General features: G+C 49.1%; 1 protein-coding gene across 1 annotated transcript in view; it reads right to left on the reverse strand.

The window, feature by feature from the left end:
• The window catches only part of PODXL (podocalyxin like), a 32,077-nt gene extending 13,979 nt beyond the window's left edge, over positions 1-18,098 (reverse strand). The window contains exons 1-3 of the mRNA XM_060244621.1: positions 18,069-18,098; positions 13,978-14,339; positions 12,462-12,533 (exon numbers count right to left, since the gene is read on the reverse strand). Coding sequence (XP_060100604.1) covers positions 12,462-12,470 — 9 coding nt within the window. The 5' untranslated portion in view covers positions 12,471-12,533; positions 13,978-14,339; positions 18,069-18,098. The remainder of the gene's footprint in view (positions 1-12,461; positions 12,534-13,977; positions 14,340-18,068) is intronic.
• Between the last annotated feature and the right edge of the window lie 1,859 nt (positions 18,099-19,957).

Consider the following 19,957-nt stretch of genomic DNA (forward strand, 5'->3'; position numbering starts at 1 on the left):
AGCTCTCTTATCTGGGAGAACCGGGTTTGATTCCCCACTCCTCCACTTGCACCTGCTGGAATGGCCTTGGGTCAGCCAGAGCTCTCTTATCTGGGAGAACCAGGTTTGATTCCCCACTCCTCCACTTGCACCTGCTGGAATGGCCTTGGGTCAGCCAGAGCTCTCTTATCTGGGAGAACCGGGTTTGATTCCCCCACTCCTCCACTTGCATCTGCTGGAATGGCCTTGGGTCAGCCAGAGCTCTCGCAGTGCTGTCCTTGAAAGGGCAGCTTCTGGGAGAGTTCTCTCAGCCCCACCCACCTCACAGAGTGTCTGTTGCATGTGTGTGTGTGTGTGGGGGGGTGAAGGTAAAGGAGATTGTGAACATTCTGAGATTCAGAGAGAAGGGCGGGATATAAATGCAATATCTGTGCGGACTCTTAACTGGGAGAACCGGGTTTGATTCCCCACTCCTCCACTTGCAGCTGCTGGAATGGCCTTGGGTCAGCCAGAGCTCTGGCAGAGTTGTCCTTGAAAGGGCAGCTTCTGGGAGAGCCCTCTCAGCCCCACCCACCTAACAGGGTGTCTGTTGTGGGGGGAGGAAGGGAAAGGCGACTGTGAGCCGCTCTGAGTCTCTGATTAAGAGAGAAGGGCGGGGTATAAATCTGCAGTCGTCTTCTTTTTGTGCAGTCCACCAACATTTTTGAGAGCTATGGGAAAGTGCTGGTTTTTAATAAGGAGGACACCCTACCGAGCCCAGATCTGCTCCGTGCCGCCTTTTGGCCTGGGCTGAAGTCCCACCCTGTGTTCATTCGCAGCTCCAACGTCCTTTCACCCCACTCCCCAGAGGTGCGGTCCACCAGATGAATGCATTTATGCAGAACAAACTCCCCCCTCTCCCATTTTCCTCCCCAGGGACCCCTGGTCTCTCCCAGTTTTGTCTAAACACTGGCAGAAAGGCTCTCTCCGGAGGTGCCGGGGAGAGGACAGGATATCGGGGGGTGGGGCAGGAAGCCGTGTTCTCTGGACACAGAACGGGAGGTGGTGCTGCGCTGTTAGATTGACAACTGGGTAGGGGGAATTGGGGGGGGGGGCGAGGTGAAATGGACCTGATTCCAAGCACTGTCCTGTTGCTCTGACAAACACCTTGGAGTCTACATGCCACCTGTCGTATCGCGCTTCGGATTTGGGTTGAAACTCTCCTTTCTTGCGTTGGGTTGCTTTTGGCTGGGGCAGCGGTGGCATATGCTAATAAGTTATGCTAATGAGCTCCGCCACCTATTTTTCTACAAAACGACCCCTGGATAAAGGTATACCGTGGCTCAAAGCCAATAATGTATTGTTTACTGACTTCATTTATACTCTGCCTTTTCCCAAAGTGGCTTACATCACTCTAAACTATTTTATCATCACAAACAGCCCTGTCAGGTAGGCTAGGCTGAGAGTGTGCGTGAGTGGCCAAAGATCTGCTGTGGAAGTTGGCTGGGTGAGTGGGGATTCGAACTAAGAGAAGCCATGTTGGATCAGGCCAATGCTCCATCCAGTCCAACACTCTGTGTCACATAAGAACATTAGAGAAGCCATGTTGGATCAGGCCAATGGCCCATCCAGTCCAACACTCTGTGTCACATGTGAACATAAGAGAAGCCATGTTGGATCAGGCCAATGGCCCATCCAGTCCAACACTCTGTGTCACATAAGAACATAAGAGAAACCATGTTGGATCAGGCCAATGGCCCATCCAGTCCAACACTCTGTGTCACATAAGAACATAAGAGAAACCATGTTGAGTCAAGCCAATGGCCGATCGAGTCCAACACTCTGTGTCACATAAGAACATAAGAGAAGCCATGTTGGATCAGGCCAGTGGCCCATCCAGTCCAACACTCTGTGTCACGTATGAACATAAGAGAAGCCATGCTGGATCAGGGTAGTGGCCCATCCAGTCCAACACTCTGTGTCACGTATGAACATAAGAAAAGGCATGCTGGAACAGGCCAGTGGCCCATCCAGTCCAACACTCTGTGTCACGTATGAACATAAGAGAAGCCATGTTGGATCAGGCCAATGGCCCATCCAGTCCAACACTCTGTGTCACATAAGAACATAAGAGAAGCCATGTTGGATCAGGCCAGTGGCCCATCCAGTCCAACACTCTGTGTCATATAAGAACATAAGAAAAGGCATGCTGGAACAGGCCAGTGGCCCATCCAGTCCAACACTCTGTGTCACATAAGAGAAGCCATGTTGGATCAGGCCAATGGCCCATCCAGTCCAACATTCTGTGTCACATATGAACATAAGAGAAGCCATGTTGGATCAGGCCAGTGACTCATCCAGTCCAACACTCTGTGTCACATAAGAACATAAGAGAAGCCATGTTGGATCAGGCCAGTGGCTCATCCAGTCCAACACTCTGTGTCACATATGAACATAAGAGAAGCCATGTTGGATCAGGCCAGTGGCTCATCCAGTCCAACACTCTGTGTCACATAAGAACATAAGAGAAGCCATGTTGGATCAGGCCAGTGGCTCATCCAGTCCAACATTCTGTGTCACATATGAACATAAGAGAAGCCATGTTGGATCAGGCCAGTGGCCCATCCAGTCCAACACTCTGTGTCACGTATGAACATAAGAGAAGCCATGCTGGATCAGGGTAGTGGCCCATCCAGTCCAACACTCTGTGTCACGTATGAACATAAGAAAAGGCATGCTGGAACAGGCCAGTGGCCCATCCAGTCCAACACTCTGTGTCACGTATGAACATAAGAGAAGCCATGTTGGATCAGGCCAATGGCCCATCCAGTCCAACACTCTGTGTCACATAAGAACATAAGAGAAGCCATGTTGGATCAGGCCAGTGGCCCATCCAGTCCAACACTCTGTGTCATATAAGAACATAAGAAAAGGCATGCTGGAACAGGCCAGTGGCCCATCCAGTCCAACACTCTGTGTCACATAAGAGAAGCCATGTTGGATCAGGCCAATGGCCCATCCAGTCCAACACTCTGTGTCACGTAAGAACATAAGAGAAGCCATGTTGGATCAGGCCAGTGGTCCATCCAATCCAACACTCCTTGTCACACAGTGGCAAAAAAAACCCAGGTGTCATCAGGAGGTCCACCAGTGGGGCCAGGAGACTAGAAACCCTCCCACTGATGCCCACCCCCAGTACCAAGAATACAGAGCATCACTGCCCCAGACAGAGAGTTCCAACAATACGCTGTGGCTAATAGCCACTGAAGGACTTCTGCTCCACTGATGGGAACATAAGAACATAAGAGAAGCCATGTTGGATCAGGCGAATGACCCCTCCAGTCCAATACTCTGTGTCACATAGTGGCCAAAAAACCCCAGGTGCCATCAGGAGGTCCACAAGTGGGGCCAGGACACTAGAAGCTCTCCCACTGTGCCTCCCCAAGCACCAAGAATACAGAGCATCACTGCCCCAGACAGAGTTCCAACAATACACTGTGGCCAATAGTCAGTGATGGACCTCTGCTCCAGATGTTGATCCAATCCCTTCTTGAAGCTGTCTATACTTGTAGCTGCCACCACCTCCGGTGGCAGTGAATTCCACATGTTAATCGCCCTTTGGGTGAAGAAGGACTTCCTTCTATCCGTTCTAACCCGACTGCTCAGCAATTTCATGGAATGTCCACGAGTTCTCGTATTGTGAGAAAGCGAGAAAAGGACTTCTTTCTCTACCTTCTCCCTCCTGTGCATAATCTTGTCAACCTCTATCATGTCACCCCTCAGTCGATGTTGCTCCAAGTTGAAGAGCTCCAAGTGTTTTAACCTTTTTTTTTGTAATGTTGTGTCTTTTTTGTTTTGGCATTTACAGTATCTAAAAGAGATTTAGAAAATCAAAGTCCAGAGGGGGGGGGGAATCATGGCAAAAGCAAATTCTCACGCATGTGAAAGGAAACGGAGGAAAACCTACACACTTTGGTCTCTTCGAGCATCTCCTGGACTGACCGGCTGGGTCTGATTTTACTCAGCGAATTGCCATGACTACTATCACCATTTCCCCTTTCCCTGCCCCCCCCCCACATGGTTCCCGCCCCCCGTCAGTCTTTCAGGGGTTTCCACATTCTTTGGCTCCACATAACAGGCTCGGACAATGTGAGTTCATCTCACTCCCACACGGGTGGGAAATCTAAAACTAACATCCCCACCAGAATGATGTCATGGCACTTAAGTCAACAAAGCGAACCCCAAACAGATGCGCGGGAGGGGGGAGAGAGCAGGAGAGAGAGGAAAACATGCTCAGAAGACAGATTTTGCACCGGCTGGAGCCGTGGACTGAGGAGAGTTCCCAGGGTTTGACCGGGTCCGTGAGCGAAAGGGCAGAAAAACCCTGCCAGGAAAAAAGCGAACGAAAAAAACGCCTGAGGTGATTCGAGGGTCACAAAAACATTGCCTATGAGAGGCTCGCAAGATACGAGTTTTCGGGAGAAGTAGAGCAAAGCAGTAGACAAGCGCACCTTTAAGACCAGCTAAGTTTTATTCAGAACGTCCGCTTTCGTATGCTCTTCAGCAGACTTCATCAGACAAAATGGGAATGGCGAGCAGCGGTTCTTAATAGAAGTGGGCAGTGTGGAATCATGGGAATTTTTTTAGCAGATTAAAAGAATCACAAATAGGGATCTGTGTTTGTTAGTGTTAGGACAAAACAGGGTTGAAAAAACACTGGAGGGTGATAAAAAGCAGACTGCCATAAATCTAGGTAACACCGCCCGCTTATATTAAGAATTGCTGCTTGCTGTTCCCATTTTGTCTGATGAAGTCTGATGAAGAGCATACGGAAGCTGGCCTTCTAAATAAAACTTAGTTGGTCTTAAAGGTGCGCTTGTCTACTGCTTTGTTCTATCGCTTCAGACCAACACGGCTGCCTACTGGGATCTCTCTTTCGGGAGAAGTGTTTGCAGGTGGTGGGAACTAGCTGGTGGGGAAATGGTGGTGAAACCCCCAAGCCTGATTTCTCCCTGTACCCTATATGGCTAGGGACCTGCATACCTTAGGGACCACCTTTCCCCACATGTTCCCCAGAGAGCACTTCGGTCAGGGTCACAAAACCTGCTCTCCATCCCTGGCCTTAAAGAGGCCAGGCTCATAACTACTACAGCCAGGGCCTTTTCTGTTGTAGCCCCAAGCTGGTGGAACGAGCTCCCTGAGGAAGTTAGGGCCCTGCAAGAGCTCCCAGAGTTCCGCAGGGCCTGTAAGACGGCGCTCCTCCGCCAGGCCTTTGTAAATGAAGATCGCAGGCTACAGCGGACTCCGAAACAACTGGGCCACCTCTAGCACGAACCTAAGATCGCTCTTTCTACAGAACGCCCAGCTGGAACTACAGAACAGAGAAATTCAAAAGATCATTACAGCACTTGAAACGGGTTTTTTTATGTTTTTATATCTTAATGCGGTTTTACCCCCCCCCGTTCCTTACTCTAACATACCATGCCACGCGCTCCCATTTGGCGACACTTCGTTGCCTTTGGGAGATCACCTAACGAGCGCCACGCGTGACAAAATTTTGCGTGGGGAGTACGTTGATGTGTTCAGCCTCCTGTTTCGTGAGCTCGAAAAGAAAAGTAAGGACGAGCTTGACGAGAAGGAGAAAAAAAAGCTGAAGCGTAGGAAGGTAGATAGGACCTGGGCAAATTTGGAGTGGGGATATAAATTGAATAAAATAAATAAATAAAATACCCCATACCCCAACTCGGTACCCAAGGGTACCGAGATCCCTGCGGACACCTTTCTTGAACATACCTTTGAACATATGAAGCTGTCTTCTACTGAATCAGACCCCGGGTCCATCAAAGTCAGTCTTGTCTACTCAGACTGGCAGTGGCTCTCCAGGGTCTCAAGCGGAGGTTTTTCACGCTTATTTGCCTGGACCCTTTTTAGTTGGAGATGCCGGGGATTGAACCTGGGACCTTCTGCTTCCCAAGCAGACGCTCTACCACTGAGCCACCGTCCCTCCCTGACTGGCAGTGGCCCTCCAGGGTCTTAAGCTGAGGTTTTTCACACCTACTTGCCTGGACCCTTTTGAGTTGGAGATGCCAGGGATTGAACCTGGGACCTTCCGCTTACCAAGCAGATGCTCTACCGCTGAGCCACCGTCCCAGCTCTTGGTGGTCACCAAGTGCTTTTAGAAAATGGGCAGGGCTAGGTGGAGTTTTTGCCCAGGAAGGCTTCTGATTGGGCATTGGAGTTTTGATTGGTTGTGCAGAGAGCCCGTTTGGTGTAGTGGTTAAGTGCGTGGTCTCTTATAGGGGAGAACGGGGTTTGATTCCCCACTCCTCCACTTGCACATGCTGGAATGGCCTTGGGTTAGCCAGAGCTCTGTCAGAGGTTGCCTTTGAAAGGGCTCCGCCTTTCACTCTGAATCTCAGAGTGGCTCAAAATCTTCTTTACCTTCCTCCCCCACAACAGACACCCTGGGAGGTGTGGGTGGGGCCGAGAGAGCTCTCCCAGAAGCTGCCCTTGCAAGGACAGCTCTGCGAGAGCGATGGCTGACCCAAGGCCATTCCAGCAGCTGCAAGTGGAGGAGTGGGGAATCAAACCCAGTTCTCCCAGACAGGAGTCTGCACACTTAACCACTACACCAAATAAGAGTTTGTGCACTTAACCACTACACCAAACTGGCTCTCAGGCTAGTCCAGTCTTGTCAGATCTCCTTAGCTAAGCAGGGACAGCCCCGGTTAGGTCTTGGGTGCAAGATCACCAAAGAAGCAGAGGGACTTCCGGGGAGGAAAATGGCGGGCTGAGTTGTCTCTCACATTGGGAGCAAGCTGAAGATCTTGTTCGGGGTAGTGGAGGGCAATCTAAGCCCACTGCCTACCTTTCTCAGTGAGAGAAAGGACCAAGACATGCACTTAAAACTTTGGAAGAGATTTACCTTGGCTGAAAAGGAACCCTGAAGGGGGTTCCTTTGAGGCTTTGAAGGGTCTCAGAAGTTTGCATAGTTATCGTCTGCAAGATCTTTCAGAGTCATCGATTTGGCATAAGCCCGTCAAGATCCTAACCTTCTGGGACAATTCTAAACAACTAAAGTTTTGGAAGACCAGTGGAACTTGGATAAGTGAAGAAAAAAAGGTACAGAAGCTCTCTTTTCACTCCGGAGTTATTTACAGACTAAAGGGATATATTAAAGGTGGGAAGAAAGGGAAAATATAAAACTTGCAATTAGAAGAAAGAAGTTGAGAAGTTGGGACTGTTTTAATACAAAAGACAGTGTTAAAAACTGCAGATCACCAAAGAAGCAGAAGAAGACTGCAGGTTTATACCCTGCCCCTCTCTCTAAATCAGAATCTCAGAGCGGTTTACAATCTCCTATATCTTCTTCCCTCACAATAGACACCCAGTGAGGTAGGTGAGACTGAAAGAACTCTCCCAGAAGCTGCCCTTTCAAGGACAACTTCTATGAGAGCTCTGGCTGGCCCAAGGCTATTCCAGCAGCTGCAAGTGGAGGAGTGGGGAATCAAGCCCGGTTCTCCCAGATAAGAGAGCTCTGGCTGATCCAAGGCCATTCCAGCAGCTGTGAGTGGAGGAGTGGGGAATCAAACCCGGGTCTCCCAGATAAGAGAGCTCTGGCTGACCCAAGGCCATTCCAGCAGCTGCAAGTGGAGGAGTGGGGAATCAAGCCCGGTTCTCCCAGATAAGAGAGCTCTGGCTGATCCAAGGCCATTCCAGCAGCTGTGAGTGGAGGAGTGGGGAATCAAACCCGGGTCTCCCAGATAAGAGAGCTCTGGCTGACCCAAGGCCATTCCAGCAGCTGCAAGTGGAGGAGTGGGGAATCAAACCCGGTTCTCCCAGATAAGAGAGATCTGGCTGACCCAAGGCCATTCAAGCAGCTGCAAGTGGAGGAGGGGGAATCAAACCCGGTTCTCCCAGATAAGAGAGCTCTGGCTGACCCAAGGCCATTCCAGCAGCTGCAAGTGGAGGAGTGGGGAATCAAACACGGTTCTCCCAGATAGGAGTCCGCACACCTAACCACTACACCAGGCTGGTTTTCGGGAGAGTGGCCCAAGCCACTTTGGGTTCCCATTGAGAAGAAGGCGGGGTGTAAATGAGCTGCGGGGTGACATGATAGAGGTTTACAAGATAATGCATGGGATGGAGAAAGTAGAGAAAGAAGTACTTTGCTCCCTTTCTTACAATACAAGAACTCGTGGGCATTCGATGAAATCGCTGAGCAGACAGGTTAAAATGGATAAAAGGAAGTACTTCTTCACCCAAAGGGTGATTAACATGTGGAATTCACTGCCACAGGAGGTGGTGGCGGCCTCAAGCATAGCCACCTTCAAGAGGGGTTTAGATAAAAATATGGAGCAGAGGTCCATCAGTGGCTATTAGCCACAAAAAAATTTGCCACTGTGTGACACAGAGTGTTGGACTGGATGGGCCATTGGCCTGATCTAACATGGCTTCTCTTATGTTCTTATGAGGTAAATAAAAATTCTCTCTAGCTGCAGCCGAACTTCTCTGCCTTCCTCTAGCCCTGCCCCCTTCAGCCCCCAATGCTCAATCCAATGGCAAAATAGTGACATTAACACATTAGAATCCTAGAGTTGAAAGGGAACACCAGGGTCATCCAGTCCAACCCCCTGCACAATGCAGGAAACTCACAAACACCTCCCCCTAAATTCACAGGATCTTCATTGCTGCCAGAGGGCCATCTAGCCTCTGTTGAAAAACCTCCAAGGCAGGAGAGCCCACCACCTCCCAAGGAACCCCTTGCACAATGCAGGAAACTCACAAACACCTCCCCCTAGATTCACAGGATCTTCATTGCTGCCAGATGGCTGTCTAGCCTCTGTTGAAAAACCTCCAAGGCAGGAGAGCCCACCACCTCCCGAGGAAGCCTGTTCCACTGAACGGTCAGGAAGTTCTGCTGAATGTTGAGGTGGAAACTATTCTGGTTTCATTTCAACCTGTTGGTTCTGGTCCTACCTTCTGGGGCCACAGAAAACAATTCCACCCCATCCTCTAAATCAGGGGTGGCCAACGGTAGCTTTCCAGATGTTTTTTTGCCTACAACTCCCATCAGCTCCAGCTGATGGGAGTTGTAGGCAAAAAACATCTGGAGAGCTACCATTGGCCACCCCTGATCTAGATGACAGCCCTTCAAGTACTGGAAGATGGTGATCCTATCACCTCTCAGCTGCCTCCTCTCCAGGCTAAACATGCCCAGCTCCTTCAACCTTTCTTCATAGGACTTGGTCTGTAGACCCCTCACCATCTTGGTCGCTCTCCTCTGGACCCCTTCCAGCTTGTCTATATCTACATTGTCTACATTAATAAATTCTGGCTTCGTACCACTTTGCCTTCTTAACCGCTGCCCACCAGCTATATGTAGCTCTGCTCACTGCACCCCATTCCATTGTCTTTTGAAGTAGGCATGCACGCGAAAGCTTACATTCTGAATAACGCTTCGTTGGTCTTAAAAGGTGCTGCCTTTCCTATTTTTTATGACGATTGCAGCACTGCTCATACGGGCCAGAGGGTGGCAGCAGCGGGTAACGTAGCCTGAGCTCTTCAGATTTTGGAAGCTAAGCTTGGTTGGTCCCAATTAGAGCCAGTTTGGTATAGTGGTTAAGTACACAGACTCTTATCTGGGAGAACCGGGTTTTTGATTCCCCACTCCTTCGCATGCACCTGCCGGAGTGACCTTGGGTCCGTCCCGAGTTCTCTCAGAGCTGTTCCTCTCAAGAGCAGTTTCTGTCAGAACTCTCTCAGCTCCTCACGTACCTCACAGGCAGCGTTCCCTCTAAACTGAGCTAGCATGAGCTAGCTCACAGTTCTTTGGCCTCCAGCTCACACATTTTTGTCTCAGCTCAAGAAAAATGGCCCCAGAGCAAACTAATTTATGCCGTAGCTCACAACTTTAATGCCAGTAGTTCATTTTCACTCACAAGACTCCACAGCTTAAGAACATAAGAGAAGCCATGTTGGATCAGGCCAATGGCCCATCCAGTCCAATACTCTTGTGTCACACAGTGGTCAAAAAACCTCAGGTGCCATCAGGAGGTCCATCAGTGGGGCCAGGACACTAGAAGTCCTCACACCGTTGCCCCTCTCAAGCACCAAGAATACAGAGCATCACTGACCCAGACAGAGAGTTCCAACAATACGCTGTAGCTAATAACCACTGATGGGCCTCTGCTCCTTATGCTTATCCAACCCCCTCTTGAAGCTGGCTATGCCTGTAGCTGCCACCACCTTCTGTGGCAGTGTATTGCATGTGTTAATCACCCTTTGGATAAAGAAATACTTTATTTTATCTGTCCTAACCCAACCGCTCAGAAATTTCATTGAGTGCCCACGAGTTCTCGTATTGTGAGAAAGGGAGAAAAGGACTTCTTTCTCTACCTTCTCTATCCCATGTATAAACGTGTAAATCTCTATCATGTCACCCCGCAGTCCACGTTTCTCTAACCTAAAGAGCCCCAAGCATTTTAACCTTTCTTCATAGGGAAAGTGTTTGAAACCTTTAATCATTCTACTTGCCCTTTTCTGGACTTTTTCCAATGCTATAGTATCTTTTTTGAGGTGCAGTGACCAGAATTGTACACAGCACTCCAAATGAGGCTGCACCATCGATTTATACAGGGGCATTATGATACTGGCTGATTTGTTTTCAATTCCCTTGCTTATAATTTAATTCCCAGCATAACGTTGGCCTTTTTTATCACAATCGCATACTGTCTCGACATTTTCAGTGATTTATCTACCACGACCCCAAGATCTCTCTCTTGGTCAGTCTCCTCCAGTTAGAGGGAGTACTGCTCACAGGGTATCTGTTGGGAGGGCAGGGGAACATAAGAGAAGCCATGTTGGATCAGGCCAATGGCCCATCCAGTTCGACACTCTGTGTCACATAAGAACATTAGAGGAGCCATGTTGGATTAGGCCAATGACCCATCCAGTCCAACACTCTGTGTCACATAAGAACATAAGAGAAGCCATGTTGGATCAGGCCAATGGCCCATCCAGTTCGACACTCTGTGTCACATAAGAACATAAGAGAAGTCATGTTGGATCAAGCCAATGGCCCATCCAGTCCAACACTCTGTGTCACTTAAGAACATAAGAGAAGCCATGTTGGATCAGGCCAATGGCCCATCCAGTCCAACACTCTGTGTCACTTAAGAATATAAGAGAAGCCATGTTGGATCAGGCCAATGGCCCATCCAGTCCAATACTCTGTGTCACATAAAAACATAAGAGAAGCCATGTTGGATCAGATCAGTGGCCCATCCAGTCCAACACTCTGTGTCACATAAGAACATAAGAGAAGTCATGTTGGATCAGGCCAATGGCCCATCCAGTCCAACACTCTGTGTCACATAAAAACATAAGAGAAGCCATGTTGGATCAGGTCAGTGGCCCATCTAGTCCAACACTCTGTGTCACATAAAAACATAAGAGAAGCCATGTTGGATCAGGCCAATGGCCCATCCAGTCCAACACTCTGTGTCACATAAAAACATAAGAGAAGCTATGTTGGATCAGGTCAGTGGCCCATCCAGTCCAACACTCTGTGTCACATAAGAACATAAGAGAAGTCATGTTGGATCAGGCCAATGATCCATCCAGTCCAACACTCTGTGTCACATAAGAACATAAGAGAAGCCATGTTGGGTCAGGCCAATGGCCCATCCAGTCCAACACTCTGTGTCACATAAGAACATAAGAGAAGCCATGTTGGATCAGGCCAATGGCCCATCCAGTCCAATGCTCTGTGTCACATAAGAACATAAGAGAAGCCATGTTGGGTCAGGCCAATGGCCCATCCAGTCCAATGCTCTGTGTCACATAAGAACATAAGAGAAGCCATGTTGGATCAGGCCAAAGGCCCACCCAGTCCAACACTCTGTGTCACACAGTGGCCAATATATGTTGGGAAGGGAAAGGAGATTGTAAGCCACTCTGAGACTCCTTTGGGTAGTGAAGGGCTGGGAATAAATCCAATCTCTTCTTCTACTACTTGGGTGGGAAACCACCAGGCAAGTCCAGGGTCACTACACAGAGGCAGGCAATGGCAATCACCTCAGAATGTCTCTTGCCGGTCCAAGAAGGTATGTGTTTAAATCAGCAGATTTTTCTCTAGGCTTACGAGTATCCTTGTAAAAAAATCAAGACAGGCCTAAAAACTGCCACGACGCTGTTACCGCCTCACAGTGGTTTGGCCAAGGGAGACCCTTGTTGACGTCTCTTTCTGGGGGAGCAGAAATTTCGTGGCCTCTCCTGAAAAAACTGCGGTCTCTCTGTTACAACCGAGAGCAATTTGGGAAGAGGAATGAGGTAAAAACGGTGACGTGATTTGTACGCAGCTGGGGCATTGCGTTGGCTCAAAAAACCCCAAGTCGTGATCAGAATTATGAATTATAAAGGTTTTTTTCTCCCATTTTGCAAAGGTGGTAAAAAAACTCCTCTAGGAACAAGGACTAACGAATTTTTCGGGATGTACTTACACACGGCATGGACTGGTTGAGGTTCAGAATGACATTCTGGGGTGCCGAAGGTATCGCTCCCTCACACCGGAACTGAAAAGGCAAAAGAAGTTCAAAATGCAGAGCTGACTGCCTACTGGATGTCGGAACGCCACACGCAACCAAAAAGCGCACGGGCGAGATTTATCCTGTCTTTTCCCTGTTTTCCAGTGTCTCACCCCCAAAGCTTTCAGCATGAAAACTGCTTCTTTACAATTCTTTCTTCCTCATGGGAATGGAACTCTCAGTGAGTTTGGGCTCACAAAAGCTTATACCTTGAAAATCTTGTTGGGCTCTAAGGTGCCCCAGATTCAAATCCAGCTCATCTGCTGAAGGGATCTTTGACTCTCAAAATCTTATACCTCAAAAATCTGGTTGGTCTGTAAGGTGCCCTGGATTCAAATTTAGCTCATCTGCTGAAGGGATCTTTGACTCTCAAAATCTTAAAAATCCTGTTGGTCTCCAATGTGCCCTGGATTCGAATCTAGCTCATCTGTTGAAGGGATCTTTGACTCTCAAAATCTTAAAAATCCTGTTGGTCTCCAATGTGTCCTGGATTCGAATCTAGCTCATCTGATGAAGGGATCTTTGACTCTCAAAATCTTAAAAATCCTGTTGGTCTCCAATGTGCCCTGGATTCGAATCTAGCTCATCTGCTGAAGGGATCTTTGCCTCTCAAAATCTTAAAAATCCTGTTGGTCTCCAATGTGCCCTGGATTCGAATCTAGCTCATCTGATGAAGGGATCTTTGCCTCTCAAAATCTTATACCTCAAAAATCTGGTTGGTCTCTAAGGTGCCCCGGATTCAAATCCAGCTCATCTGCTGAAGGGATCTTTGACTCTCAAAATCTTATACCTCAAAAATCTGGTTGGTCTCTAAGGTGCCCTGGATTCAAATCCAGCTCATTTGCTGAAGGGATCTTTGACTCTCAAAATATTAAAATCTTGTTGGTCTCCAATGTGCCAATCTAGCTCATCTGATGAAGGAATGTTTGCCTCTTGAAATCTTATACCTAAGAAATCTGGTTGGTCTCTAAGGTGCTCCAGATTCAAATCTAGCTCATCTGCTGAAGGGATCTGACTCTCAAAATCTTATACCTCAAAAATCTGGTTGGTGTCTAAGGTGGCCTGGATTCGAATCTAGCTCCTCTGATGAAGGGAACTTTGATTCTTGAAAGCTGATACCCTGAAAATCTTGTAGTTCTCTGAGATGCCCCAAATTTGAATCTCGCTCATCCAACAATGGGAGCTTTGACTCTCGAAAGCCTGTCCTCCCAGAATCTTGGCAGCCTCTAAGATGACACTGGACTCAGATCTAACCCTTTCCTTTGGGGTCAAAAAGCTGAACAACACACACTCTCTCTCTGTCTCTCTCTCTCGCTCTCTCTCTCTCCCCCCCCCCCAAATCAACCAAATCCCAAAAGCAGAGGGTTGAAATCACTGATAATAACATAAGACAAACTTTAAAAAAACAAACAAACCCACGGCTATTTTCTACCTGAGTATGGGTCAGAAACCATGAGTGACTGGTTGGGCCATCAAGAGGCGGGCCTTCCTGTGGTGGGCGGGCCTTAGAAGCTGTTGTCCTCACCAAGACCCCTGGGCTGGGGGGTGTGGATTGGTCGGCCGATTGGTGGACTGTAGCCCCAGGAGCCCCCACAGGTATTGCGTTTGTGGTCGGCTGTGTAACCTGGGATGTCGTATGTAGCTTTGCCGCGGGTGTGGTTTGTGGCCCAGCTCCCCCGGAGCTGACTGTCGACGACCCTTTTGTGACGGTTGTGCTGCCCCGGTCGACAGCGACGATTCCCGGCTTTGTTGTGCTGCTTCCTTGAGGTGTGCCTGAGCTCGCTGCTGTTTTCTCTTTAAAAAGGGGGAGAAGCAGAAGGAAAACAAAACAATATGAAGAAGTCATGGCTCCCCCCAGCCCTTCCAGCCACAAACGTTTGGAGGGACTCAGATTTCCAGGTTAGCCTGATCTTGTCAGATCTTGGAAGATAAGTAAGGTCGGCTCTGATTATGGCTTGGATGGGGGACCACCAAAGAAGTCCACGGCCCACCTATGTTCATCCCTTGGCAAGAGACGCTCAGATGTGGTCGGCCGTTGCTTGCCTCTGCGTCACAACTTCGGACTTCCTTGGTGGTCTAGAGAGCCAGTTTGGTGTGGTGGTGAAGTGCGCGGACTCTTATCTGGGAGAACCAGGTTCGATTCCCCACTCCTTCACCTGCACCTGCTGGAATGGCCTCGGGTCAGTCATAGCTCTCGCAGAGTTGTCCTTGAAGGGGCGGCTGCTGTGAGAGTCCTCTCAGCTCCACCCACCTCACCGGGTGTCTGTTGTGGGGGAGGAAGATAAAGGAGATTGTGAGCCGCTCTGAGACTCTTCGGAGTGGAGGGCGGGATATAAATCCAATATCTTCATCTACCTCACAGGGTGTCTGTTGTGGGGGAGGAAGATAAAGGAGATTGTGAGCTGCTCTGAGACTCTTCGGAGTGGAGGGCGGGATATAAATCCAATATCATCGTCATCTTCTTCTGCATCCAAGTACTAACCAGGACTAAGGCTGTCCCTTAGAGCAGCGGTCCCCAACCCCAGGACTGTGGACCAGTACTGGTCCGTGGCCTGTTCGCAACCGGGCCATGAGTTGTGTAATTATTTCATTCTGTATTACAATGTAAGAATAATAATAAGACGACGACACTGGATTTATATCCTGCCCTCCACTCCGAATATCAGAGTGGCTCACAATCTCCTTTATCTACCTCCCCCACAACAGACACCCTGTGAGGTGGGTGGGGCTGAGAGGGCTCTCCCAGAAGCTGCCTTTTCAAGGACAACCTCTGACAGAGCTATGGCTGACCCGAGGCCATTCCAGCAGCTGCATGTGAAGAAGTGGGGAATCAAACCCGGTGCTCCCAGATAAGATTCTGCACACGTAACCACCATGCCAAAACAAGGTGCACAATTGTATCATCTCAAAACCATCGTGCCCAACCCCTCTGCCAGTACGTGGAAAAATTGTCTTCCACAAAACTGGTTCCTGGTGCCAAATAGGTTGGGGACCACTGCCTTTGAGGACGTCTTCCATCAGGAGGTAAGGACGTTTTTGTTCCCTTCGGCACTCCCTTGTTCCTGACCCACAATTTTATTGCCCTTTTAATGTTTTTGCATGCATTTCATTTCTGCTTTTCTTGACTTCAGTTCTGTATATGGGCTTTAAAAAAAAACAAAACAGGGGCTGCTTTTAATGGTTTTAATTCTTATTCTTATTACGTACGGGTTATCTTGCTATTCGCCTTTGTGTTCCATGGCAGAAAGGCGAGATACGAATTTCATACAATAACTTTTAAACTTGATTAAAAAAAAAACGAATGCTCAGAATTTTAGGCTGATAGCTTTGCTACTGCAGTCCTCCACTTCTGTGTTCAAGTATTCCCTGACGGAAAGCGGAATGAATTTCAAAAACAGGCTGCAATATTGTTATCTGCAACATGTCCATTGTTAACTGAAGCTGCAGTACTGCAGTCCTAAGCTCTGCTCACGACCTGAGTTCGATCCCAGCGGAAGCTGGTTTCAGGTAGCCGGCTCCAGGTTGACTCAGCCTTACACCCTTCCGAGGTTGGTAAAATGAGTACCCAGCTTGCTGGGAGAAAAGTGTAAATGACTGGGGAAGGCAAGGACAAACCGCCCCGTAAAAAGTCTGCTGTGAAAAAGTTGTGAAAGCAACATCATCCCAGAGTTGGAAACGACTGGTGCTTGCACAGGGAACCTTTCCTTTCCTTTCTCTGTCTTAAGGAGTTAAGGTTTGAAATCTCATTCCCTTCCCCTCAACAGACACCTTGTGAGGTAGGTGGGGCTGAGAGAGCTCTGACAGAAACTGTTCTTGAGAGAACAGCTCTGAGAGAACTATGGCAGGCCCAAGGTCACCCAGTGGCTGCATGTGGTGGAGTGGGGACTCCAAGCTGGTTCATCCAGATTAGAGTCCACCACTCTTAGCAACTACACCAAGCTGGCTTTCAAATCAAAATATGCCATGTATTTTGCCATTTCTGAATTGGGAAATACCTGGAAGTTTGGGGAGGGGGCAGAGCCTGAGGAGAAGAAGAAGAATAGGTTTCTATACCTTGCTTTTGTCTGCCTTAAGGAGTCTCAAAGCGGCTTCCAATCTCCTTTCCCTCCCTTTCCCCACCTGTGAAATAGGTGGGGCTGAGAGAGCTCTGAGAAAACTGTGACTGACCCAAGGTCACCCAGCTGGCTGCATGTGGAGAAGGAGTGGAGAATTAACCTGGTTCTCCAGATTTGAGTCTACTGCTCTTACCCATGCTGATTCTCACTGTCAAGGGCTGCCCTTGTTATGCTCCACCTCGAAATTTCCAGGAATTTCCGCATGCTGGAGTTGGCAACGCTAGTAATAGAGACAGGGCTTTTTTTGTAGCAAAAACTCATTTGCATGTTAGACCACACCCCACTGTTGTAGCCAATCCTCTAAGAGCTTACAGGGCTCTTCGTACAGGGCCTCCTGTAAGCTCCAAGAGGATTGGCTACATTGAAGGGGTGTGTGGCCTAATATGCAAAGGAGGTCCTGCTACATAAAAAATCCCAGTATAGAGAGATCTGTAAAACCTCAGTTTCAAAAAGATTACCTGGGAAAATACCTCAAGTGAGTGAAAATCAGCGGATTTACGGATTAGACTGAACGTGTAAATGAATGTGTTGATGTCTGTTAGTTTCCATGACTCTAGACCAGGGGTGGTCAAACTTGCTTACCATAAGAGTCACATAAAATAAACATCGGATGTATGAGAACCACAAGGCTTGAACATTGGGAGGGAGGAAGAGATGGAAAGAAAGCAACTTTAACTTTAAATGCATTCTCCAAGCTGCTGACCGGCTTAGCTTGGAGAAGTGATTTAAGGAGAGAAATGCCTTCTCCAAGCTGGCTGATGGGGCAGTGGGGGCTTCAAGAGCCACACAATATGTGCGAAAGAGCCACAGTTTGACCACCCCTGCGCAGGGGTGGCCAAACTGCAGCTCTTTCACAAGTATCGTGCGGCTCTCAAAGCCCCCAGTGCCTCGTCGGCCAGCTTGGAGAAGGCATTTGTTTCTTTAAACCGCTTCTCCAAGCCAAGCCACCTGGCAACTTAGAGAGTGCACCTGAATTTAAAGTTGCTTTCTTTACACCTCTCCCTCCCTCGTCTCTCTGCCTTCCTTCCTTCTTTCCCTGCGGCTCTCAAACATCTGACGCTCATGTCTTGCGGCTCTCAAACATCTGACGTTTATTCTATGTGGCTCTTACCTTAAGCAAGTTTTGGCCACCCTTAGCCTACGGGCTTTTAAATCTAATAAACCGAACTGAAGGGAGCTCGATCGTTACAACAACCGTGTGAGGTCACTTCGGCTGAGAGCGTGGGACTGGCCCAAGTTCACTCAGCGAGCTTCCGTGGGGTGTGGGGATTCGAACCCGCGTCTCCCGGACCCTACCCCCCATGCTTTAACCACCGCACCATGCTGGGATCTGGGATTCCCCCAAGACAGGAACAGGCGCATAAGCATGACAAATTTCTCTGTTTTCAGATGTTCCCTCAGGGAATACCTGTGGGGAGTCCAGGGGTCTTCTGGGCCGGAGAAGGAGTTGCCGCCACCTTAGCTGAAGTTCCACCAGAGGGCGCTGTCCCTGTCGCCTTGCCAGCTGTTGAAGGGGAGTTCGTTGCTTGCAATGGGGGCAGGGCAGTTACACCTGTTGGGGGGGAAACAGCGGGGCTGGCGGTGGTGGCGGCAGTCGAGGTGAGACCCAGTGACGTGGCCTTCCCTGGGCTGGCTCCCGGGGGCGATGTCGCCGGCGGGTTGGAGGTCTTGGGGCTCCCATCCTTCGACGTGGATTTTTGTACGGACGCGGTGCTTTGGGTAGACTTGATGGCAGGGGTCGTGGCACTCGGAGTCGTCTGCTTTCCCGGCGTGGCAGAGACGGACGTGGAGGATGAAGGGTTGACCGTGGCGCTTCCGGAAATTTGTGTTTTTGGAGTCGTCGCGCCTGAAGCAGACGTGGCTGCTTTCGCGGTCGTGGCCGACGTGGTGGAGTCCTGTGCGTGGCCTAAAGAGACAGAGAAAGTGAAGTATGTTATGGAAATTTTTACCGGGTTCTCAACTCAATGAAGCGAAAGCATTTCAAAGGAGTGGTGGCCAGAACTTTCTTTGGACTTCAACTCTGCTTGTCACAACCTTGCTCCTGGCTCCACCCCCAAAGTCCCCTGATATTTCCTGAGTCAGACAAGGCAACCTGACAATAGAACCCGCCTTCCAAAGCAGCCATCTTCTCCAGATGGACTGATCTCTATCACTTGGAGAGCAGTCGTAATAGCACAGGGCTGCAAACTCCCTGGTGTGGGCGGGGAATCTCCCGCCTGGGAGGTTCTCAACCCACCGGCTCACATTGGGCCGGTCGGGGGTGGGGGGAACCTTTCCCTACATTGATGGCACGATGACGTCACCTAGAAGTGACATCATCAAAATGGTGGTGCCCCATGCGGGGCCGCTCTAGGCGTTTCCGGGAGAACTCTATGGTTTTCCGAGACACTCTAGTCATTTGGGAGGTAAAACTCTATGGCACAATAGGTACCATAGAGTTTTAACCTCCCAAATGGCTAGAGCGTCCGGGAAAACTATGGAAACACCTAGAGCGGCCCCGCACAGGCGCCACCATTTTGATGACGTCACTTCCGGGTGACGTCATTTCATTGCGCACACGAATGTCCCCCACTAGGGGATAAAGAGGACTTGGCAATCCTATAATAGCAAGGGATCTCCAGCCACCACCTGGAGGCTTGGCAACCGGGACCCCCAGCCCATGGCATCTGCTTTTTTAACATTTCATTCTAAACCTACCACAGAAGCCAATCTCTACCTGAGAGAGCATTTTACCACAAGGCCGAGGACCAGGGCTGGTCGGTGGGAATAAGGGCTGACTTTTTATCAGGGGTTGACATCACCGGAAGGTGGACTAAATTATATCGGCTCAGCATCTATCTTACAAGGCTTCTTGAATTATAATGGTCATAATAAAAACCGTACTTTTAAAACGACTTTCTCCTGTGTGCTTGATTATGTTTTGGCTCTTTCCCCATTTTTTTTTTTTTTGTGGGGAAAAATATTAGAAAGTCTGTCAGATCTTAAGAGATCAGCAAAATTCTCACAGGGGGTTATTACTCGTTTCTTTATATTCCGCCCATTCCCCACAGGGGCTCAGAGTGGAGCGCTACAGGAAGAATAAAACCACAATAAAATCAACGTAACAATAAAACAGCGTAACAGTAAAAAAACGATTACAACATTCAGTCCAACAGAATAGTTCAGCAGGACCAAGGTGGTATGAACCATGGAGCCCAGAAGCAAGTATTTCTTGAGGGGGGGAGGGATTTAAGAAAGGAAGAATAACATTTCGATGTTCCAGAGCTCCGTTCCTGTGAACTTCTGCCCAAAACGAGG

Source organism: Heteronotia binoei, chromosome 8 (assembly GCF_032191835.1).
Source record: "Heteronotia binoei isolate CCM8104 ecotype False Entrance Well chromosome 8, APGP_CSIRO_Hbin_v1, whole genome shotgun sequence".
Lineage (NCBI taxonomy): Eukaryota > Metazoa > Chordata > Lepidosauria > Squamata > Gekkonidae > Heteronotia > Heteronotia binoei.